Below are 25636 nucleotides of genomic sequence, written 5' to 3'. Positions count from 1 at the left end.
GTCTTCAAAATGACGCGAACAAAGCACAAGGCTCGGACTATACTTCTGTGGTATAGTGAATTGTAGCCACTTAGTCTTCAAATGCTCCTCCTTGGGCAGATAAAAAAAGTTTGCTTTTGAGCCGCACTTCAGAACACAGCGTCTTGTCGCCATGATATTTTCCCTGGCCTTGGAGCGCAATAAGTGGGCGGATCGTATTCAAATAACTTGACAAGTTGACGTCATCTAGTCAGAGAAAAAGCTTCGGTCTTCTAACGATTCATAAAAATGACTCAGAGTCGACTCTCACTTTTGAAAGACAATAACTTTATATACGGTGCACTTTCATATTTCAAACTTTGCAGGATGTTTTTGTTCACTTAGATCTATGTTACACACTACATGAAAGGTAAATTTCAAAATTCCATAATAGGTGCCCTTTAAATTAACACTGCCGTGACTGGGACGTCTGCAAAAAATAAAGTGCATCCATTTTTCCCTGACGTCTGGATCTTTCGCAGCGTATTCAAAGATGTTGTTTGTCCACAGCCAGGAACAGCACATCTGCGTGGCATCGTAATTTCCCTGTACACAGACCCACTCGCTGTCCGTCGACTGAACGCTTGTGAGGCGCGCAGCGCGCGGGCGCGACAATGATACGAAATGAGCGTAGTTGTCTTGCGCTTAAAGCGTAGTTGTCTTGTGCCGGAGGCAGTCATATGCAAACGCTGGTACATCACTTCGTACCGTGACGTCACTTCTTACCATGGATCCAGAACGAGCTGTATTTAGAGCATGATTAAATAAATGATTCGTTTATAATGGGGAGGACGTCTTAAGCTATGAAACTTGCAGGACGTTGACACAAAGACCTCTTATATACCAAAAGATCAAGGCAAATTTGGTTTCTCATGTCATGACCCCTTTAATAAATAATGTAATATAAATGTTTCTATTTATTCTCTGGTCTAAAATAATTGAACCAATATGTTTGTGAGCACATTCTCTATAAAATTAATCTTAAAAGCAGTGGTCTGTCACGATCTGGTTCAGATGAAGATGATGAAAAAGGTACAAATAAGTTTCCACAAAATAAAGGTTCTTCAACAAAAACAAACACACATAGGTAATCAAATAGAAGGAAGGCATCGTGTGATACATGAACAATACCAGACAACAACGAGAGCCAAGCGTACAGAAAGGGCAGCCAGGATGAGGGTGACCCATGGCGGAACTGATAGAGGGAGGAGCCAAGGTATAAACTTAAGCCAGACCAACTTGATGCAGGGAGATGGTGAGTTCCAGTCAGACAGTTTCTGCGTCCCATTGACTTCCATAGTATATATTTTTTCCTACTATGGATCTCAATGGGACCCAACTGTCTGGTTTCTGACATTCTTCTAAATATCTTCCTTTGTGTTCAGCAGTGGAAAGACATTCATACAGGTTTGAAACAACTTAAGGGTGAGAATATGATGACAGAATTTTCATTTTAAAGTGAACTAATCCTTTAATGGGAACATTAGCTAAATTATTTTAGAACATATTTTTGTTAGCTGGGAAAGTGTCATCATAGATCATTTGTGATTGAACTTTAGTGTGTTATAATTGCCCCCAGACACCCTACTATTGAAACAGATACAAATGAATGTGTGACCAGAACAAAAATTGGTCTATCTAGATATTGGTCTAAAAAAGTCTATCCTCACTGCATCTAGTCAGATGGCACAAGACGTGTGAGTGTTATATGAAGGCAGAAAAGGGAAGTGCAGCAGTCACTACAAACACAGTTAGACAACAAGATACAGGAATAGAGACTTTAACAATGGTGTTCTACATTTCAGTCGGGTTTTGGCTTATTTTAGGTGAGTATTAAATGTTGAGCTGTCTTTGTTTCTAATGGATCCTTTTTATCATTTTGGAATGACAGATGTTTTGCTCAGCTGTTCATGTTGTGTTAAATGTGTTTTATGTGAGGATAGAACTGATTCAGAAGTGATTTGTTGTTAATCCTGTATATTATAATGGTTTGTGTGTTTTTTAAGGTTTTTTATGCTTCGGTGAGCCTAATCATATTTTAACTATTAAGCCTGGAGGATCTGTCACCATCCCATGTCATTATGATGAGAAAAACCCACCGCAGAAGAAATACTGGTACTCATATATTGACCAATCTCATATATACACAAACACAACAGAGGAGAATCTGTCAGTAATTGATCATCCTGATCAGAGTCTCTTTACTCTGACTATGAGAAACCTGCAGAACAAACACACTGGACGCTATTATTGTGCTGTGGAGACTGATGGACAGTCGACTGCTATATTTGTTCTTTATCTCCAGGTTCAGTCTGGTATGAGATGTTTATAATGGTTTTAATCACACTCTAATGAATAATTATCTGACTTCACACACATGTATTTTATAATCTTTTATAATCAGATGACTTGTGTCTCTGTGTTCAGCTCCTGATGTGTCTGTGAAGAGCAGCAGTGTATCTGGACATGAAGGTGATAATGTCAGTGTCCAGTGTTTCTACAGTTCTGGATATAAGAATAAACCCAAACAGTGGTGCAGATATAAAGATAAGGGCTGTTACACTGAGAAGAGGACTGACACATCCCAGAATTCATCAGTCCAGATCAGTGATGATGGGAGAAGCTTCACTGTGTTGATGACTGGACTGAGACGCAGTGATTCTGGATGGTACTTCTGCTCTGCTGGAGAGGCACTGAACACTGTTCAACTCACTGTGATTGAGGCAGAATCAGGTAGGCTACCATTTTTTCTCAATAATTTAATATTTTGCTTCTACGTATAAAAATAAAACACAACTAAAATTTCTTTGCTTTCTACTTTTGACAGTAAACGGGGCCACAGACAATCCGAGAGACTCGTTAGTATTTGAATGGTTCTCATTAAAATAAATAATCTTAATTATTTAATTGCTGTTTTTTTCATCATCAATGCTCTATTTTCTCAATTAATTTGTCTTTAATGTTTACTTAATCTTTTCCTTATTGCCGTGTTGTTTCTTTCTTTTTTCTATCTTTGCAGAAGTGAAACAGAAAACAACAACAATAATAATGCCACATAAGAACCAAATACGTACCTCTCCTGTATTGTTTAAAATAAAATAAAGCATTAAAATAATTCTAAGGCTGTGGCTAATTCTACGCTGAAGTGTATTAGCAAAGTTTAGTAAAGATCTGATGAAAGTTTAATTCAGATGTGCCTTATTTTCTGGTGCTTTTATTGAGCTGAATTAGTTCCACACCTTTTCTTTAGAGCTTTTTGAATGAACCGATTTTAACGTGTTTTCTTGTTTCCCACAGAAATACAGGTTTTCTGGCAGTGTGGCTTCCAGTTTCAGCTTCACTTCTGCTGATGTTGATTCTGGTCGGTGTTTTCATCTGGAGACGGAAACAGAGACCCAGTCAGTTTGACCTGCACTCCATTCTTAATTCTTTTAAAGTTAATTTCATGCCATATTATAATTTATTTCAACAGCACATATATATAAATTATAAATAATTATGTTAATGTCATATTATTGTTTTCCCTCAATAAAAAAGAGCAAGATAAACACCAAAACAGAGACAGCAGGACCATTGAAGCAGTAAGTCCTTTCATTTATGGGCATCTAGTTATGAAAATGTTTGTATGTGTCACACCATATCACACTATGTTTGTTTTCATTCATCAATCCTTCCTGCTTGTTGGTTGTCATGGTCACTTATTTGATTTCATCATTGTGTTCAGGTATGTGCGTGTCATTATCTCCCCTTCCAAAATTTAGTTCAGTTGGTGTGTCTTTGCCGGGTTATGTCAATTTATACAATGTGTGGATGATCGTGGATTTGCCTGTTTGAATATTAAAGCATGTTTATCTTCTTCATCTTCGCTGTGTGTTTAGTCTCTCCCTCACAACCCATGACAGAAGACCCGACCCAAAAGCAAAAGTTAAACGGAGAATCGTTGTTGTTTGTTTGTCTTCGTATCAGTTCATGTTTTTGTTTCGCTTTTTATTTCATCATGGACTTCCCTGCCGTCAAGCTACTATGCCTTGAGCAGGGGGAACGATCCCCTGAGCAACATCTGGAGAAATTGTTGAAATTGTCCGGTGGATCCTCCTTGAGGGACTTTCGCCAACTTTGTGGAGTGGGTGCTGGTATCCTGCGGATCATCCTTCACCGTTGATGACGTCACCTGCCCCACTCCAAACCCAGTGCCCAGCCAGAACCCATTGATCAGAAGAAAGCAGTTTGAGCCCACCGCAGACTTCGAGCTCTTCTCCACCATTAGCTCACGCCATCGGGGGCGTGCGAGCCGAACATCACCGCGGAGCCTGAGATGTGCGAGGCAGCACCACATTCTTACCTTCAGTTTAGAGAATCATCATCTGTCCCGTCAGAACCTCCCTCTCCCACCGCCTCTTCCTGCCACCTTAGAGGACATAGGCCTCATCATCTGACTTTTTAGCCTCATCCTCAGCCCTCAGCCATTATTGCCACCCACTCATCACCGTCTCCCACCATTCCCTCTCAGTGGTCCGGATCCACCTCGGGCCAGCAGTGAACCATCTCTGCCTGGGCAAGAGGAGCCCACAGCTCTACCTACAACCTTGGCGGACATCGCTCCTCCCCGACCCGTGTCCCTGACTGCTCCTGCGCTCCTCCCGCCCACGATTCCAGCGTGGACCATCGGCCATTCAGCCTTGCCGAGCTCCCTCGGTCAGTCGGCTCCACCTGGGTCAGACCTTGCATGCCATACGCTGTGCTTCGGCCCTCCACCCCCTTTTGACTACGGCCCGCTCAGCCAGACTTTCACCAACTTCAGTTCTGTCTCCTCCCGGTCAGCCGTCCTTTTACAGAACCTCCTCATGTATCCTCTGCCGATTTCACCTTTAGCCATCTCCTCATCCTCATCTTTTTTTATGGCGCGAGAACGCACCTACGGGGAGGGGGTGTTCTGTTACAGTTACACCATCAAATGCTCTGTTTATTTTCGTGCACCGTTTCTTCCTGCTTTGTTGGTCGTCGTGGTCACTGATTTGATTTCGTCATGAATCTTCGTTGTGTGTTTAGTCTCTCCCTCACAACCCGTGACAGTATGGCAATATCTGTGTTTTCCCAATCGCTTTGGCTCATTTTTAGTCTGACCATTCTATTTTTATGGGAAATCAAAACCCTTATTGTGTATGTAAATTGGACAAAGCCACCAAAATGAAGAAATAATTTTCCATTTTCCAATGTTTGTAATATACAAATGTCCTTTTTGCTCTACTTTTTGTTGACACTGACTTCTTACTGTACTATGCTAGAATGTCAGTTTTGTTCAGCTTAATGTTATTGTGGATCACACTGAGCATGTTAGATACAGATTTCAAAAACAAACGTTCTTTTAATGTTAATAATGTTAGCACAAAATTTTAGCACTTAAAATATTATTTATACATTGTTCATGGAACTTTTTATTTCTGAAATATCACTACTTGTTTCAGAAAGTTCAGAGAACATTCATTTGCAAACATTTGTTTGCAAAATGATAAAATGCAATGGTCCTTTAAAACACTTACAAAACTGTGCAAAACTGCACAGTTGAATTAGAATAACATAGAATTGAGCCAAAGCGATTTCTACGATCCACACAGAGAGGTGTCATTAAACTCGAGACCAATCCAAAACTTCAAAGAGCGTTTTAGAATTTTTTTTTTTCAAACTTATTTCTCATTACATTGGCTTGGCCATGTTGATTTCTTGATGTATCTTTTTTCTTATTTTCTGTGTTGTGTGAAATGCAGATCTACTGTGAACCTGAAGAACCTGCAATATACAGCACTATAAATGATGAACGCTCAAGAGTAAGTAAACCAGACATACCACTAACACAATGGCTCAGAAATATGACATATTAAGAAGAGTAAGTTTTCATAAATATATCATGTGTAATTACAATCCCATTCTCCACAGGATCCCAACAAAGACATAACCTACAGTATTATTGGTGATGCTCCTGGGAGTAAAGCAGTAAGTTTTACAAAATATATTATTTCTTGGATTTATTGTACCATACTGGCAATATATTGAAAATGATCTTTGTTGCACTTCCAGAAGCCTCCAGCAGGTGTAATGATATACAGCACTGTGGCCCCACACTAACAGCAACAGTGAGTGACTGGACTGAGCTCAGATGGAGAGGAACTGAACCCTTTTTAACTCACAGTGGCACTAGAATTACAGTTTTTCTCAATCACTTTGGCTAAATTCTCCAATTGTCGTGGAAGAGCTATAGGATCAATGTGTGTGTTAGGGGAAGACATAATATATTGTGTAAAAATGAACAAAGCAACTATGAATTTTCAGTTTATGTAACATATTCCTTCAAAAATAAATGTATTGTATAAATACAAAGGTTCATTGTCTTTTAATGTACTACAGTATTGATTTCTTCCTACTGTCTGAATCTGTACAGTTTTTATTTATTTGTTTTTTTAACAAATGCTAACAATCGTTCACCAATACTTAAAGTAGGCTACTTGTTCTAATCTCTTAACTCAACAATACAACATTTTGTTCATTCATATACCAACTCTACATTTCAAAATGCAAAAAAAACTAAAAACTTTTTCTTCACAACTCTGTGAAAACACTGTGGGAAACCCAATTCAATATCTAATCATTCTCTCAAAATATTATAGTACTACTTTTATATCCAACAGGAACATATTAATCATAGCATTGTTACGTTCTGAGAATGTATAATATGCAGTTGTTTTTAACTGTGTATTTTACCGTGTGGTGTGTTTTTGCCATGTGTTTTCTGTCTTTCTCCCTCTCTCTGCTTGCAGTAAATTAGCCACAGCTGATGCTTGTAATGAGTTTACTGTACAGAGTAACCACTATAGCTGCGTCCCAATTCAGAGGCTGCATCCGGCCGATTGTGTCACCTCGGCGCGACAAAGACTGTCCCAATCCCAACACTCCTTCAAATGCGTCCTTTCATTTTCTGTGCAATGAAGGATACATTGGAAGATAAAATATACTCTGAGGGCTTGTTACATGACACCGTTTTCAGCTAAAAACTGTTTGTGTGTTTTGGCCGTTCAGGCATTTTGCGGGCCTGAAAATGCAAACTTTAGAAAATGGGTTTCAAAGTGCAAGTTTTTTTTAATGATACCGTTATCGTCTCTGTGTAGACTACAAAGCCAAAATGGAGAAGCCATAGGTGACAAAATAAGTACACCCTATGATTCAGTTGCTTGTAGAACTACCTTAGCATCAATTACTTGAAGTTATATTTTTCTGAATGACTTCATCAGTCTCTCACATAGTTCTGGAGGAATTTTGGCCCGCTCTTCTTTACAACGTTGCTTCAGTTCATTGAGGTTTGTATCTGTTTATACACATCTCTCTGAAGGTCCTGCATCAGCATTTTAATCAGGTTGAGGTCTGGACTCTGACTGGGTCAATGCAACTCCTTGATTCTCTTCTTTTTCAGCCATTCTGCTGTAGATTTGCTGGTGTGCTTGGGATCATTGTCCTGTTGGATGACCCAATGTTGGCCATCAAGCTTTAGCTGTCGGACAGATGCCCTCACATTGGTACCCAGAGGTGTTCATTGTTGACTCAAAGACGGCAAGAAGCCCAAATTATCACCCCTCCACCATCATGATGGAAACTTGGTATGAAGTGTTTGTGCTGATACTTTCGGTAATTATAGTGTACCTAATGTACTAACATGTCAGTATAAGGGAACAATATGTATTGCTTTTCAAATAAAGGTTTCTGAGTCAGTATATTTTGTGTATGTATTATATGTATACTTACCCTGTAACAGGGAAAAAGAGAGTGCAAGCACCACTTTAATTAACAGGACACATACCCTGTAAATATATGGAACAAGAGTATTATTATTTTTTTTAATCCATAGTTTTATTTCTACTTGCCTTGAAACATGTAAGCCCAAACTAAAACATCTGCACAACTTACTGTATAAATGCACAGATATGTATACCCTGTGATTTAAAAAAAAAATCCTATTAACACTATTAAAAAGTTACGCAGAGTATGTTGTGTTAGCTAGATTGCTCCCAAATGTAAGATTGTTGTATCATAATAGTATAATAAGTATACCCTAGTTCTAAAATACTTACAGTATAAATAATAATAGCAGTATAAATAAAACAGCATAAAATAACAGTATAAATAATTTGTTAACTCTCCTGCATGGTTGTTAACCTTTATTCCCAAAACATTATATTGTTCCCTTATACTAACATGTAAGTATACTTTATAGGTACACTACCGAAAGGATTGCTTAATAATTGTTTTATTCCCATGTGCTTTTGTTTTGATCATATTCCACTGAAGGCGACTAATGTGAAATGGCAAAAGTGATTACTGAATAATGTGATTATGCACTCTGAAGTATTGACTGTTGAACAATACAAAAAGTTGAATGATAAAAAAAAAAATCAATCAATCGTTGAAAAAGACTGTCTGATTTTTAGCAAACAAAATGGGATATAATGTAATTTCATTAGCCAATGTTAAAGTGCAATGGATCTACAGTATTTTGTACTGGTAAGATATTTATAGATACTGAACTGATAGGTATAGATGTGTAACTCTCTAACGGTAGCATGAGTTTAGTATAAATGTTTGACAATATCAGCTACTCACTGCAGACCCGATGTGTGGAGCTTGAAGATCCCGCCACCCATAACCCTGCCCATAACCCTATCCCTAAACCAGGCCATGATGTCCAGATGTTTGGCTCTGCGGTGAACACCACATTTCCATTGTGTACAGCTGTGCCGTGAACCACATTCATCCACACAGAGCAGAGATGAATCACAACTAAAAAAAAAAAAATATGTCCACAAGATGCATGTGGTTTAATTGTTTAACCACTAGAGGGGCAAAAGTTTCATAGTGTAGAATTAGCTTGTAGCCAACATACAAATCAAACATATTGTTTAAATTCAAAAGAACCAAAACTTTTGACTGCATAAGAAAAATGTTGGATATGCAAAATAAAATTGTTTTTCAAAATTATTTTTCAAAATCAGCTTTTTGTTGTAATTTCTCAAAAAGCTAAACAATCACATCATGTTCTCAGGCAGATACAATGAGCTTGGTGCTGGTAAAGTGTCATCCTAAATGATTTGTGATTGATAAAAATATGTGTTGCTAACTGCAACCCCAGTCTGAAACAGAGATGTAAATGAAAGCGTGACAAGAACATAACTTGAAATCTGTCTATCCTCACTGCATTTACCCAGATGGCGCAAGACGTGTGAGTGTTTTATGTGAAGGGGGGAAAGGGAAGTGCAGCAGTCACTACCAACACAGTTAGACAACTCAAGATACAGGAAGAGAAACTTAGAAAATGGCCACATACGCAAAGGAAAAAATGATCTACATTTCAGTCGGGTTTTGGCTCATTTTAGGCGAGTATTAAATGTTGTGCTGTGTTTGTTTCTAATGGATCCTGTTTATCATCTTGAATAACAGATTTTATGCTCAGCTGTTCATGATGCTTTTAATGTGTTTTATGTGAAGATAGAACAAATTAAGGAGTGAATTATTGTTAATCCTGTATATTATAATGGTTTGTGTGTTTGTTTAGGTGTTGAATGCTACAGTGGTTGGTCAAATCACACCGTAACTATTAAGACTGGAGGATCTGTCACCATCCCATGTCATTATGATGAGAAAAACCCACCGCAGAAGAAATACTGGTACTCAGATATTGATCAATCTAAAAACTACACAAACACAACAGAGGAGAATCTGTCAGTAATTGATCATCCTGATCAGAGTCTCTTTACTGTGACTATGAGAAACCTGCAGAGCACAACACATGATGGGGATTATATTTGTGCTGTGAAGACTGAAGGAAATTTGACTGACACATATGATCTTTATCTCAAGGTTCAGTCTGGTATGAGATTTTGTAATTATTTAAATCACATTCTAATTTCAAATTATCTGACTCCACACATACTGTATGTATTTAATAATCTCAAATGACTCTGTGTTCAGCTCCTGATGTGTCTGTGATGAACAGCAGTGTATCTGGACATGAAGGTGATAATGTCAGTGTCCAGTGTTTCTACAGTTCTGGATATAAGAATAAACCCAAACAGTGGTGCAGATATAAAGATAAGAGCTGTTACACAGTGGGGAGGACTGACACATCCCAGAGTTCATCAGTCCAGATCAGTGATGATGGGAGCAGCTTCACTGTGTTGATGACTGGACTGAGACTCAGTGATTCTGGATGGTACTTCTGCTCTGCTGGAGAGGCAATGAATCCTGTTCAACTCACTGTAATTGAGGCAGAACCAGGTACAATTTTTTATTTATAAATATTTTCTACTAGGCTATATTTTAAATAAAACACAACTAAACTTCTACTTCTACTTTTGACAGTAAACGGGACCACAAACAATCAGCGAGACTCGTTAGTATTGAAATGTTTCTCATTCAAATCTTCATATAATCATTCTATATTTGGCTATTTTGTCATCAGTGCTATATTTCTTCAATTTCTTTGTCTTTAATGCTTACATAATCATTTCCTTATTGCCCTAGTGGTCTTTCTTTCTTTTTTCTATCTTTGCAGAAGTGAAACAGGAAACAAGAATAATAATAAAACTGAAGGCAATACATCTGTATTGTTGAAAAAAAACTTAAACTAATTCTAAGACTATTATCTTGAAATGCATTAAAGTTTAATAAAGGTCTGGTGGAAATCTAGTTCAGATGCCATGCTTTCTGGTGCTTTTATTGAGCTGAATCAGTTCCACACCTTTTCTTCAGAGCTTTTTGAATGAACCGATTTTAACGTGTTTTCTTGTTTCCCACAGAAATACAGGTTTTCTGACTGTGTGGCTTCCAGTTTCAGCTTCACTTCTGCTGATGTTGATTCTGGTCGGTGTTTTCATCTGGAGATTGAAACGGAGACCCGGTCAGTTTGACCTGCACTCCATTCTTAATTATTTTAAAGTTCATTTCATGCCATGTTATAATTTATTTAAACAGCAGATATGCATATACATAAATAATGTTATTGTCATATTATTGTTTCCCCTTTTTAAAATAAAGAGCCAGATAAACATCAAAACAGAGAGAGAAACGACAGCAGGACCACTGAAGCAGTAAGTCCTTTAATTTACAAGCATTATGAAAATGTTCATGACAATATCAGTGTATACCGTTTTTCATTTTTGTTCAACTTTTTATTCTGTTGACTCTCACTTCTTTCTATACTATGCAAGAATGTCATTTTTGTCTAGCTGGATGCTTTTGTGTATCACTGAATAGATACAGATAGTAAACAATATAGTTAAACGTTTGGGAAAAAAACGTCAATAAACTTCAAAGTCAATGAACACAGAACAAATATCCGAGCTAACAAGGAACGTTCACAAGCATGTTCTCTCAAAGTTATAAACAAACGTTCCTCCAGTAGGCTAATATAATGTTAATATTATTTAATAATGTTCTCAAAACTTTTGCTCAAAAACATTATTTAGGCCTATACATCATTCTTAGAATTCATTCAAAAGTAATGTCCCCATAATGGACCCTATTCATATTTCCGGGTTTCTTACAAGCAGAAGTTGTGGGAGAGGACAGCAAACATAAGTTTTCTATTCGAATTTACTCTGATAGCAAAAGAAAAAAATCCACAATAGCATTGCACGACATTTCAAAAGAAGAACTTGAAACTTTTTTAACCTTTTATGCCTCATTATATATTTTACGACGTTGAGTGCATTAAGGGACAAAAATGTCCACACTGAACACTGCCATAAAACAATTATATAGTTTAAAAAAAATCCACTTTCACTGAGTTAAATATTTTAACCAACATCAGTCCTGAAAATAACTACCAAATATTTATTTAATTTTCAGAATTTTAACCCCTTAAATGCCATTTGTTTACATGATGCCACTGTTTTTATCGATGGAAAAAACCTAAAAAAATTAAAAACAATTGTGTACTACATGCTAGGTGGATTTCTTTTTTATCACAGCCTGGTATATGTCCATGATTAGCAGCAACATTGATTTTTACGCATTTTTATTTTTTGTGTTATGTCAGATAAAAAAAAAAATTACACTTAGCGCATTAAGGACCAAAAATGGTCACATATTAAACACTGCCTAAAATATTATATATTATTATTATTTTCCACTTTTACGAAGTTAGATCTTTTAACCAGCATCAGTCCTCATCATAACTACCAAATATTTATTTAATTTCAGGATTTTAACCCTTTAAATTCCAGTTTTGGTGACGATACCATCAATTTGTATAAGAGGAAAAAACACAAAAATGCAATTATTTTCCATTCACTAAATGCAAAGAGAAAACTTTAGCTTTGGATTATCACAGTCTTGAATATGTCAAAATCTGTAAATGCACCAGAAATGATGTTGCCCCTAATCTTTGTGTTATATATATGTCAGATTTCACACTTAGCGCGTTAAGGACCAAAATGGTCACATATTAAACACTGCCTAAAACATTATATATTATTATTATTTTCCACTTTTAATTAACAGCAAAATTATTTTTGGTGCATTTTTATTTTTTGTGCTATGTCAGATTTTTTTCCAAAATCACACATAGCGCGTTAAGGACAAAGTTGATCCTATTTAAACCCATTAAAATAAAAACATTTGAACCCACTGTCATAATATCATAAAATCATAATTTCTATTCAAATATCCTGTCATGACCAAGCCTTGGGGTAAAATATTTACTTTTTACTGTTTTCCACCAGTTGGTTAGCCTGGCTAACGTGGAACCACATGTTCATTTTCTCGTATTTGAGGCGTGCTTTACGAATGCCCAGAGCCGTTTATTGGGCGCTACGAAGGTCTATCAAATGCGCCTGTATGTAGCCCATAGCCAATCGTTTCAATTATACCAGATGACGTATGTAGAGCGACAGAAATTCGACAAGGAAGAAGACGATGGGTCATAGATTTATGTGTACACGATGGTGTTCAGCGACTATTGCCGTTTGTCCAAGACAAACATGAGGGTAGAAATGGTAAATGGTAAATGGACTGCATTTATATAGCGCTTTTACAGACCCAATGGCCACCAAAGCGCTTTACATATTGCCTCACATTCACCCATTCACACACCGACGGTGGTGTCAGCCATACAAGGCGCCATCCAGCTCGTCGGGAGCAGTTGGGGTTAGGGGTCTTGCTCATGGACACCTCGACACTTGGTCAAGTGGAACCCTAGAAGGTACCCCAAGAAGGTAAATCTGCAGTGCACATGTTGATATAAACAAACTGCTTCTGTGTGTCGCATAGACGTCGTCATCGCCCTGCTGCTCCCTCCCCGTTCTGTGATTGGTCCCCTCGCTGAGGCGAAAATCTAGTCCATGGTATCCAGGCTTAGCCTGGTAATACCAAACTCTGCTACTTCGCTTTGCTTCATAGACAGAGTCTGGCATGGCATCATGGAAAAGTGTTTTCTTTATCGCGGGGGCGCTCGTCTGAAGTATAAAATCATTGGTTACCCGTAAGCCAATCACATAACGTTTGGTTATGACGTGTGTTATGCGCCAACTCAGCAGCATCGAACTGCCACTATAAACACAATATAAATAATGCGAAAACGAAACCATCGAGAGAAATACCGGAGTGAACATGGATGTCAACGACTTTTGTAGATTATGTGATGTTAATCTACGCATCCACGGCACAATCGGGGCCTCTAAACTATTATTTGACAGTAAAGAGAAACAGGAAAATATTTGCAGCCAACTGTCAAAGTTAGGATTAGTTCTGTCAAACACAGCTCTTTGTTCATTTCGAGTCTGTCGGAAATGCTGCAACTTAATTGCAAGATTACATCCCTTGTCTCCATATCCGCGGTCGTTTTCGATTTCCCCAATCTCAAACTCGGCGCTTAGCGTCTACGTCACGGCTCTCAGCCCGCCCTCTGTTCGTTGATTGGCCGGCTGTTTTCAGGCCGGAGGAAAACTGAGAGACATGTCGATGTCTCAGACTAAGTACAGAAGCGAAATGAAATTGAGCGGAAGTACGAAGTCTGACGTAGTCAGGCTAATCCAGGCTGCCTAGCAGCGTGAGTAAAATCGAGCTGCGCGCAAGGCACCATGGGGAAACCCAGGCTACCAGTTGGTACCATTTTTCATATAATTGACATAATGCAAACATCTGCAGTATTGAAAACATTTTCCTGATTTCTACTAGGTGACTATAACCTGTGCCTGTCTCCCTACACATCAAAATTTGCTCTAGAAAGAAAGCAAAATTACAAGATCACAATGAACATGAATTTTTATTTTTCTAAATTCTATTGCACACACACACATACACGCCTACACACACATCCTACACCACCGACACACACACACACACACAGAGAGAGGGAGAGAGAGAGAGAGAATATAGACAGAAAGGGTAAAATATGACCTTCAGGATATTATGATTTTTGTCACTCGCCTAAACACCATGTATTATATTTAGGCCCTACACACACACACACACACACACACACTTTTGTTCACGCAGACACACATTGCTCTCAGACATCCACACCAACTCAGAAACATCATTTTAGATCATTGAGCCATTAAAATGCTTCATAACACCTTCAATAGTGCCCCTAGTGGAAACCAGGAAAATAACGTGCATTTCCCCCCATAGGGAATACCTATGTAGTGACGTCATCTGGTGGAATACACTATATAATGCAAATATAATGCTTTTGCTTCAAAATGAAAGGATGTTTCAACATAAGTCATGATTCATGTATTAATGACGGCCCCGGCTTTAAACAACGTTTTAATGGGTTTCAATGGGCCATTTTTGGTCATTATGGTGCTAGGTGTTCCTATTTGATCTACACAGTGTGTGTTATACATATTATGCAACATGGGATCAAAATTTGTAAATTTATCAAAAAGTTCACAATTTTGCCAAATTACATACCATTTGCATTAAAACAGCCAAAATGGTCAAAGAAATTAAACTGAAAATGACCAAAAATGGCCTAATGCAGCATGAAGGTTAAACTTAATATGAAATACATGACGAAAATGACTGTAATATATCACAACAAAACAACTTGAATAATTCTGTTTTATACATTAATTCCAACTCCCCGCCATTTCTAGATTTAAAATGAATCGTGCACAAGGACTTGTCACCCTGATGGGTCACATGACATACACGATTAAATTACTTCCAGAGCCCGTCTACGGAGAGCCTGGCCACTCCCTATTAAGTCCTACTCTACGTTTCTCCCATAACCTCCGTGTCCTAAAATCCCACAATGCCTTGCGTTACTGTGATCCGCCGACGTCACGATCCCGCGCTCTATACTGAATTTTGGTTGTAGTTCCACTGGGGGCGATCGCCCGAGTGCAAAATGAATGGGAGTCTATGAAGCTAGACGGCTACATTAGTCTCTTTCACCCGATTGCCGTTGAGAAATCTCAGATTTGATTGTAGGTTTTGTAAGTTCAACATGGGTTATAGGTTGAAAGTTGAATGAACGAGTAGCCTACTTATGTCCTTTCACGCTATGTTTCATAACACGCTAGCATTCTGCTAATGAACGCTGATTGGTAAGTGAAGGACTGATTACGACCAGAGATACCGCTTGCGCTTGATGGCATCGTGGCATCCGAAGCGGGACCAGAGTGTCCGCTGTGTTTTCGATGCCTCGAGAGAAAAGAAAGTGCAGAGCGCGAAAGCACCAAAGTGACTGAAGAATTGCCGTAAAGCAATATCTCTGGTCGTACGATGTGTATGACGTCATTGACATTTTAAAATACTTTTTAAAGCAAATAAGTGACTCTAAAAAATCTAACACCCAGCAATGTGTAAATTCTTTGTATCTTCTTTCGAATACAACATTCGAATTACTAGACAAAAAATGATATCCTGAAAAAGTGGATTTTGAGGAGTATAGCTCCATAGACCTCCATTCATTCTGCACTCGTCCTATGAGCGCCCTCATGTGGAACCAGAGTGGAACTGCAACCAGTTCAGAAGCCGGAAGTTTACTGAGAGTGGCAGTTCTCCCCTTATTAGACATTCTCTGTTACTTCCTTGAAGTGACCATCGCAACAGTTCCCTTTGCTAACAGACTTGTGGAAGGGTGCTTCATGAAGGGATTCAGTTGTTCACTTTCGTTTGGATCAAGGCAAGGCACGTTTATTTATATAGCACATTTCATACACAGTGGTAATTCAAAGTGCTTTACATAGAAGAAATTAAAATAATTACATAAATAATAAAAGAAATAAGAATAATTAAAACAGTTTGGAAAATAAAATACAGTGCAAACAGTCGGACGAACAGTGGCACAGCGCTCATTCAGTAAATCCAAAGCTAAACAGTGGTAATTCAAAGTGCTTTACATAGAATAAATTTAAATAATCAAAAGAAATAAGAATAATTAAAACCCTATCTGAGATGGAAGTGATTGAGCAGGTTTGCGGTGCCACTGGACCTACAATCCAGGGACGTCCTCTGCTGGGGTGGTGTCTCACACCAGTATTGCCCAATGGGCCCCCACAGAGCACGTTTCACTTTTGCTGTTTTAAACAAACAGCGAACCTCTATACTCTCCGTAGTATAGATAATCTTCATTATCTTCAGAGCTTCGGAGTGAAGCTCTCCCGTTCCCCTTCAAAATCTCTTCCAATCAGACAGCCCTAAAAATTAATAAAATCTTCCTGAATCACAGTTTGGAAAATAAAAAAATAAAATACAGTGCAAACAGTCGGACGTATTTTACATCAACCGGTAGCTATTATCTTTCTTTTAAAAGGATCTTCTTACGACTTACATGTATCAAATTTATTTTCTCTTTCAATCTTCTTACGACATCCATCTATCAACTTTCTTTTCTCTTTCATTTACTTGCACATTCTTTTCAATTTCCTTAGCCCTGCATTCACATTCTTAGTTCTTTCTCAGACGAAAACTTTAATATCGTCATTCAAATACTGTTCTACAATGCTCATTCAGTAAATGCAAAGCTAAACAGATGTGTTTTGAGTCTGGATTTGAATGTGGCTACTGTAGGAGCACACCTGATCTCTTCTGGAAGCTGGTTCCAGCTGCGGCTGGCATAATGGCTAAAAGCGGACTCTCCTTGCTTTGAGTGAACCCTTGGTATTTCTAGCTGATGTGATCCTAATGATCTGAGTGATCTGTTGGGTTTATATTCAGTGAGCATATCTGCAATGTATTGAGGTTCTAGGCCATTAAATGATTTATATACCAGTAATAATACTTTAAAATCAATCCTAAATGTGACTGGAAGCCAGTGTAAAGACCTGAGGACTGGTGTGATGTGTTCAAATTTTCTGGTTCTGCTCAGAATTCTGGCAGCAGCGTTCTGTACGAGCTGCAACTGTCTTAAGGTCTTTTTGGGAAGGCCAGTAAAGGATCACTAATACAAATGGCGTCCCTTCCCGAAGTGCCCTTCAAGGGTGCAAAAAGCAGTTTGGAATTCAGATAGCATGTGGGCTAAGTTTGGAATTCGCCCTAAATGATTCTGCAGTGGTCAGGTGGTACAGCAGTCACGTGGTATAAGCCTTATGTAGCCCCGCCCCTTTTCAGCGCTGCACTTGTTTGTTTTTTACTTACAGCCTGTATTTTCACAGCGATCTTGTACGATATTTATGAATGAAAGGCTCGTTTTAAAATCTTCCCGGTCTACTGACATTTGTTAAGACATCTGCTTCAAACATTACAATCCTCATGATAACTTTCATTAACTTTACATTAAGTAAATCCACTTTAAAAGCTAGTTACTCCTGGACAACGATCCCATTGAAATACACAGAGCGACCGCAAAACGGAAGTTCAAAGACAATATTCTAAAGATGGCTGCGCCCTTGTTTCTCTGGCGCATAAGGTCTATAAGTAGGAGCTCTCAGACAATTAACTCCTCGCTAAGCCCCGCCCTCCTTAGTTACTGTTGCTACGCCTGACAAGCTTTCGCGCCTGGCGTGTCTATGTATGCACCGGTGTCAGACATTCCCAAGGAGATAATTAGTAGCCTATTTTTTGACGAACAGGTGAATTATCTGAGAGAGCAAGACCTTTGACTGCACTATGCATTCGAGGAATATATCCACGACATTATATGCAACCGATTAGAGAATAATTTCAACAAAATTGAAGCTAAAGCCTGTAGGTCCCAGCGCAAGCAGCAGCCGCCTCATAATCTGACCATTCAAATGGGAAACACACAAATTGAGGAACAGCTGTGTTCATGCACAGCAGTGTAAGTGAAATGTGAAAATAATCGAATAATTATAAATCAAAAGGCTTATCCATAAATCGTGTTGAATAACACTAACACCGGGAGAGCCACGATCAGATTGGGGTGAAGGTACTCAGGGGTAACGCTAGGCCGTCGATTAACAAAATGCTGAAATATATTTTAAAGTATGTCATGAGCCTCCGTCTTGCCTTTAATAGTCTTATTTTACGTATGCATTATGAACAAAGAATCGTCATTATTTCCAAGAAATAGGTGTTTTTGTTAATCCTATCGGCATTTAGTTGTGAATGGGGCGTCCCACACTGCTTGATCCACGCCCGGCATTTCTCCCCTTGGCTTTTAGGTTTCGGGAAGGGGAAAAAATCTACCCCGTTCAAACTCTTAGGATACCGGGTATCAGATTTGCACAATCCATAAGCACAACGCTTCGGCATGTTTCCCTCGCTCGAAAGCTTGCCAGACCTCCCGTGCCTAGTTACGGTTGCTAAGCCACGATTGGCCAGTGGCGGTTTTCGGGCGTGGCTTAGCGAAGGGTCAATTCACATCTTACAAGCTGCGATTACGAGCTCTACGAGGATGTGAACGCTTTTTACAAGTTTAAACCATGTAATTGTGGTAATAACGTCATGACGTGAAGTCAGCTGAAGTCAGTTCAGTGTTGATTCAGTTCCGTTGTAAAGATCATCAATTACTAAATTAGATAATTTCATTTATAAAGCAGTTCTGCAAAAATCAAAAATGATGTAATCGTCCAGCAAAGTTCAGTTCTCATCCGACGGCGTCAGTACAGTCAGATCAATAATATTGCTGAATATTAAGTGTCCTCAACTAAGCAAGACAGAGGCGAGAGTGGCAAGGAAACTCCATCAGGTGACAGAATGGAGAAAAATATTTGATTATTGTGAAAATTGTAAACAATTTTTCACACGTCAAAACGTGTTCAATTTGCTTAAAGGCACACCGTGGACTTTATGACCTAAAGAGTTGAAGCATATGAGTTATTTTAAATGATTCCTCAGGCCAATATACAGCGCTTGACACTATCAATGCTCCGAGCGAGGCTGCCCTCTTGAAATACCGCCTATGTAAGTTTGGAAAAGACGCACAGTCTTTGGCCAGGTCATGTGACCTGGAGAATGCCTGGAGAACAAATCACTTTACGACCGTCACGTGACCACAAGCTCTTATATACTCAAGGAGCTAACGCTTTTGCTACTATTTTTCCGCCTGCTCGACTCCTGGACATGGCTGAGGCTAGGAAAAAGTTTAAAACTGCTTCTGAGGAGGCAAAAAAGAGAAAACGCGAGAGGGATCGTGGATGTCTTCTTGACTTTTGCGACAGTGCTGCGGCGCTTGTGGCCTCGAGAGGCGCTAGACGTGAAAGTTACAGGTTACAGTTACTTAGTGGCCAAAAGTTCCGCGGTGTGCCTTTAAATGAATAAGAATTTAAAATGTGCCATGAACAAGTAAATAATTGTTCAGAGATCTGAACTTATTGTTTTGAGAAAAGAAAAAATACTAATGAGAATTGAGCCAAAGCGACTGATACGAGACTCTCTTTGTTTCCCTCCTCTTGTTTACACGGGTTGGGTTAACAAATGAAACGATCCAAATAACACATTCATCTCCAGACCAGTCAAAAACGTGTTTAGAGTAAAATATGAGAAAAGAAAACATATTTTTAAATTTCTAGCCCCATGCGCCTCATGTCATTACATTAGGTATAGGCCATGAAACCTGTAGTCCATTAAGCCACGTGTTGATTTCTTGATATTTATTTTTCCTTATTGTTTTCTGTGTGTTTGTGTGAAATGCAGATCTACTCTAAACCTGAAGAAGATCCTGTGATATACAACACTATAAATGATGAACTCCCAAGAGTAAACCAGACATACCTCTAACACAATGGCTCAGAAATATGACATTTTAAGAGGAAGATTTCATGAATATCATTTTCAATTACGATCCCTTTCTCCACAGGATCCCAACCAGGACGTAACCTACAGTACTATTGATGATGCTCCTGTGAGTGAAGCTGTAAGTTTTACAGAAATATATTATTTCATGTATTTATTGTACTGTTGGCAGTGTATTGAAAATGATCTCGCTCTTCCAGAAGCCTCCAGCAGGAGGAGCGATATACAGCACTGTGGCTCCACACTAACAGCAACAGTGAGGATAACACAGGAACAGAAGAGGACTATTTTTTGTGTAGTGTTTTAGGCTTGCTTTACATGAACATCTAACAGATCCACAGATACAAACACATTAAAGTTAACTTTATGTTAGTTTGATCCCCCTCCTTCCCCCCATTTTTTCAAAAGGACCCATATGAACAGATGTGAGGGTCAAGAAAAACGCGTTACCGTAAATGAATCTATTAGGCGAGTTCATAGCCTTCTTTGTCTCTTAAAATGGGATTGTCTTTTAACAGTATTTATATATTTTGTACTTTTTCACACGTCAAAATGTATTCAATTTGTTTTAATGAATAAGAAGTTAAAATCTGGCATGAACAAGAAAGTAAATGTTTCAGAGATCTGAACTTATTGTGTTGAGGAAAAAAAATTGAGCCAAAGTGATTGATACAAGACTTTGTTTCCCTCTTCTGGGTTACACGGGTTAACAAATGACAAGATCCACATAGAGAGGTGTCATTAATCACTAAATGATGTTTTACTAACAAAGTTCGGGAGGAGCACTTTTATATAATTAACGTAATTAACGAGTGGAGAGCATTCAGTTAATTAACAATAAGAAGTACAGTATATACAGCAGACTTGCCTCTGTTCATTTACAGTTTATCAACATCCCTCCACCACCCCTTCTCCACACTTTTAGTTAGCCAAATGCGCATTAAGCTTTACTCCATCTAATTATATGTAAGTGTGAACTCGTGAACAGCAACAGTGAGAATAACACAGGAACATAGAGAACTAACTATCACAAGACATTTTTTAAGCTTGCTTTGCATGAACATCTAACAGATCCACAGATACACTTTGGGCCCTATCTTGCACCCAGCGCAATTGACTTTGTACACCGACGCATGTATCATTCCTATTTTGCATTTTGTCATATGCTATTTTAAGGGCGCGTGCTTGGCCATTATGTAGCGTGTGAACAACGCGCATACACTTTGATTCTCTAATCTAAACAGACGCAGCAGTTTTCATTTTTGCAAATCATACATTATTACAAGGAAAAATATTAACACACAAGGGAAATCATTGTTGTGTCTATGAAGATAGGCATAAATCTTACACAATACCCACATTTTGCCTGTTTAACCGAAGCTAATTTGGGTGGGTTCCTCCCATCATCCCCATACAATGTCACTTCTCTGTGTTTTACGGTCCTGACGAGAACGTCGCTCTCCTCGGCTGTGAATCGCTCCTGGTGTGCGCTGGTAAATCCGCCGTTATAATACCAATCCGCCATGGAACAAGCATGCCTGCTCTTAAAGGGAATGTGAGAGGACGCTCTGATTGGTTTATTTCACGTTATGCCCAAACCACACCTATGAGTAATGAAGCTACTTCAGACCAACCCCAATATAGTCGCAAGAGTCATTTATCCAGCCGGTATAATAGCAACAGCGCCCGGGATCCACCCACAAAGTTACATGCGTTTCGCGTTTGATACTTGCGTTTCAGATCGTTAAAATAGGGCCCATTAAGTTAACTTTACGTTTGCTTGAGCCCTAGCCTGGTCCTACCAGACTCTCGTACATTTCATTTGTACAGAGAGGCCTCTCTCCATTAACTTCCTTGCTTTAACTTCCTTGCGTTAACTTCCTTGAAGGCGGGTATTCTGTTGAAGTTTAAAACTATTGGATCTGCCCAGAGCCACTCTGGATCTGCCATAACCAATCGCTAACGTTTAGTCGTGAGTCTCGTGACGTATGTCAACTGAACCTAGCGCACGACCTCAACGTCATCGCTCTCAGGCACTCCCTCTGTTAGCTGATTGGACCGGTAAAAATTTATCGGAGAAAACCCAAGAATACACCACAAGCCCAGACGTACTACTGAAGGAAAATTAAAATTGAGCAGAAAGTACGTAGGAGGGCGGAGCCAGGCTATTTGATCCCCTCCCTGCCCCCATTTTTTCAAAAGGACCCATATGAACAGCATTATACGGACCGAAAATTAATCTATTATTCGAGTTCATAACTAGCCTTCTTTGGAATGTGATTGTCTTTTTTAACAGTATTTATATATTTTGTAGTTATATATTTGTGTGTGTATCATTTCTTCACTTTAAGAAAAATATTTTTAGTTTACTTGTACATTTTTCTGTTCCCATTTGCATTTGTACAAACATTTTACAATGAAAAAAATAAATAAAAAGTATTTTGTAGTTTAAAAAATAATTTGACTAATTTTCTCCTTTCTTTTCAGTGTGTGTGTGTGTGTGTGTGTGTGTGTGTGTGTGTGTGTGTGTGTGTGTGTGTGTGTGCTAAATTATGTTTTTTTTTTTTATGTAAAAATTAAGGTTTTCTGTGATGAGTTAAATCCTATAGGCTCACACAGGAGTTAAAGGCACTGTCGGAGTGACCTCTCTCCTTCTCTCTTCTCCGTGTCTTGTTCTGGTTGCTGTTCGAGTGTGATCTCACACAGCCTCAGAGCTGGCACAGCACATCAAGACTTTAAGACTTCATAAAATGTGTAACTTCATAAAACATAACAGTCAAACTAACATCGCAAGTTCATCATCATTTCTTCGTTTAACATGGAAGCAGAGCTGGGCAAAGTACACAACTTCCTTACTTGAGTAAAAATACAGATACTACTGGTCAAATATTACTCCGTTACAAGTAAAAGTTGCAAAGACCGATAAATAAAAGTATAGTTTTTAAAAGTACTTAAGTATAAAAGTAAATGTCAATACATTGTTTTATTATTGTTGCATTGTTGCATGTAATACCTACAGTACAGTACCATATGCCTCTGAATCTATGCCTGCCTACCCTCATATAAATATTAAATGTATTTCTAGAACACAGTTCCAGTAGTGAGATTGAATAAGTGTACTCAATAACGTCCACAATGGTTTCGGACACCCAAATGGCTGTTCCCAGTTTTTTGGCTTTTAGTATGATGTTAGTCTTACTACTGTTGTCTATAAGCTAGTGTGCGCCAAAATAATAACAAAATTCACATTTAAAAGACCAAACCCAACGTTGAAAATAAAAATCAGGTTGATGTCAGAATCCAACGTCAGATTGACATTAATCTCCAACGTTGGACAGACGTCGTATTGTGGTTGAAAATCGGGTTGACGTCAGAAACCAACACCAGTCGAGTTCTGACGTCAACCAGACTTTCATTTACAACCAAAATGCAACCCCTGCAACCCAAATCCTCCCTGACGTTACTACTTTCTACTCAAGGACCTTGACAGAAATGTAGTGGAGTAAAAAGTATGAATACGAGTTCAAATATAGTGAAGTTAAAGTAAAAAGTTTCCAGAAAAAATAATACTCAAGTAAAGTACAGATACTCAAAGAGTGTACTTTGGTACAATACTAAAGTAAATGTATTTTGTTACTGTCCACCTCTGCATGGAAGAAATTGATTGCAACTTTAACACCATTGACTCACGGAAGCATCAAGTCTTTATCCTGAGACTGCATCCAGACGCTCGTTCAACGGACCGTACTGTCCACCTACTGACATATTGCTTAAACGTTATAGGAAGTGCACTAGCCAGACGGGATTTAAAGTTTGGCTGGAGACCCAAGTTTGGTTTGAAGACGAAAAACGTACCATGCAAGCACAATGTTCTCTCTCCATTCCTACTCAACATATTCGGCTGGTCTTATGGCTGTCAGAGCAGAAACGAAAGCTACTGCTCTCTGTGTGTTTTTCTTTTTTCTCCGGCCATATTAATATGTAAATTGCGTGAGCTAATAGATCGAAAGATAAAAAGAAAAAGTCCATACATTTACCCGCCCATAGACCCTCTCCTCGAACAAATCAGGACAGAAGTGGTTGAACACACACACACACACCACACACACCAACACACAAACACACACACACACACACACACACACACACACACACACACACACACACCACACACACCACACACACACACACACACACACACACCACAAGCACACACACACACACCACAAGCACACACACACACACACACACACACACACACACAATGTTAAAAAGCCTGTGTTGAAAAAAAAGCTTTCAAAATACATTTTTAATAGTTTCAACTAACATAGACTATGCGGTGTAACATTTCACTCCTCGTTTGAAACTAACAGCTATGTCATATAGGCCTAGCTGACACGTGTAACTAGTTCCTGAAACACACTGGCTTAAAAAAAACTCCAAGATACAGACATAAATGTAGAAAAATGCACTCTCGGCTGGTGCATACTGCATATAGTATGTTGCTATATATTTAGGACATAGGCACTACTTTTTTACTTTTGAATGGCCGTCAACAGAGACATCTGTCTTTTTTCTCTCTCTGCCCATGTGTATCACACTGTTGCTGTCCATGTGATGAACAGTGTCAGTTGAGCAGAGTCTCTGCATGAATGTTTAGGTGTTGCTTCTTAACTTGTGTGATTTTGTGGTTGGTTTCTGTCCAATGGCCACAGTGCAGATTCACACATTATTAATTTACTTGCTCAGAGGTTCAGCACACTTACTACAGGAATAAATGCAGCCACAACACATTTAAAAATATTCTTTCATACATTTTTAATACATAATTGGGAATTATTTTAAGGAAATATGAGACACTGGAGATGGTTGCAGTAGTTTTATCTCAAACTTTGATATAATTCCCCATATTCTTTGCTATGAATTGTGTTTTGAAATATTTTGAGTTGTAATATTTTAAAACACGGACAGTTTAGATTTTGTACTTATTTTGTTAATCAAATTTGCTTGTTCAAACTTATTTTAAATGAACTTCCATGAACCCCTTCCACCAACTCAAGCCATTTCAAAAACATTTTATTGTAAAACCGCAAAATTATTAAACACGATTAAAAAACAAAAGAAGCTAACAATTAAACAGCAGTTTGTGTTGTTGTGTTATCAATTTCACAGTTTTGTCAAAATGATGGCTTGAACAATGTAACATTTAACAATTGTGGGTGAAGAAAGTGTTTTATTTAGTATTTTTGAGTAAATGTTTTATATCAATTTGAACAAGATAATCTGCTTATTCTGATTATACCACTGCTATCTTTTAACATGCTTTAACCTGTTCACAAATCAAATTAGCCATAAGGAAAATGTTGATTGTTGCTGTGTTGTGGTTAGTTTGAGTTTGCTGCTGCTACTTTTAGCACTTGCTGACGCT

General features: G+C 38.5%; 2 protein-coding genes across 4 annotated transcripts; both read left to right on the top strand.

The window, feature by feature from the left end:
• Positions 1–1745: 1745 nt before the first annotated feature.
• LOC306998616 (polymeric immunoglobulin receptor-like) lies at positions 1746–6391 on the top strand. Of its 2 annotated transcripts, none has more exons than XM_079612829.1 (9): positions 1746–1844; positions 2025–2333; positions 2446–2751; positions 2846–2876; positions 3316–3416; positions 3556–3599; positions 5784–5843; positions 5953–6009; positions 6094–6391. In XM_079612829.1, the coding sequence occupies exons 1-9, from the start codon at positions 1805–1807 to the stop codon at positions 6139–6141; spliced, it is 996 nt and encodes a 331-aa protein (XP_079468955.1). In that variant the 5' UTR covers positions 1746–1804; the 3' UTR covers positions 6142–6391. The 2 variants fall into 2 exon arrangements, with proteins under 2 accessions (XP_079468955.1, XP_079468956.1); XM_079612830.1 differs by having other exon boundaries at positions 6097–6268.
• A 2932-nt stretch (positions 6392–9323) lies between these two features.
• On the top strand, positions 9324–22658 carry LOC306998614 (CMRF35-like molecule 1). Of its 2 annotated transcripts, none has more exons than XM_079612826.1 (9): positions 9324–9434; positions 9614–9928; positions 10030–10335; positions 10420–10450; positions 10857–10957; positions 11095–11147; positions 20110–20172; positions 20273–20329; positions 20409–22658. In XM_079612826.1, exons 1-9 carry the CDS (start codon positions 9374–9376, stop codon positions 20454–20456), a joined length of 1035 nt encoding a protein of 344 aa, XP_079468952.1. In that variant the 5' UTR covers positions 9324–9373; the 3' UTR covers positions 20457–22658. The 2 variants fall into 2 exon arrangements, with proteins under 2 accessions (XP_079468952.1, XP_079468953.1); XM_079612827.1 differs by having other exon boundaries at positions 20273–20317; positions 20409–20585.
• The last annotated feature ends 2978 nt before the right edge of the window (positions 22659–25636 follow it).

This window comes from Phoxinus phoxinus, assembly GCF_949152265.1.
Source record: "Phoxinus phoxinus genome assembly, chromosome: 5".
NCBI lineage: Eukaryota > Metazoa > Chordata > Actinopteri > Cypriniformes > Leuciscidae > Phoxinus > Phoxinus phoxinus.
This window is presented reverse-complemented; position numbering and strand designations above follow the sequence as displayed.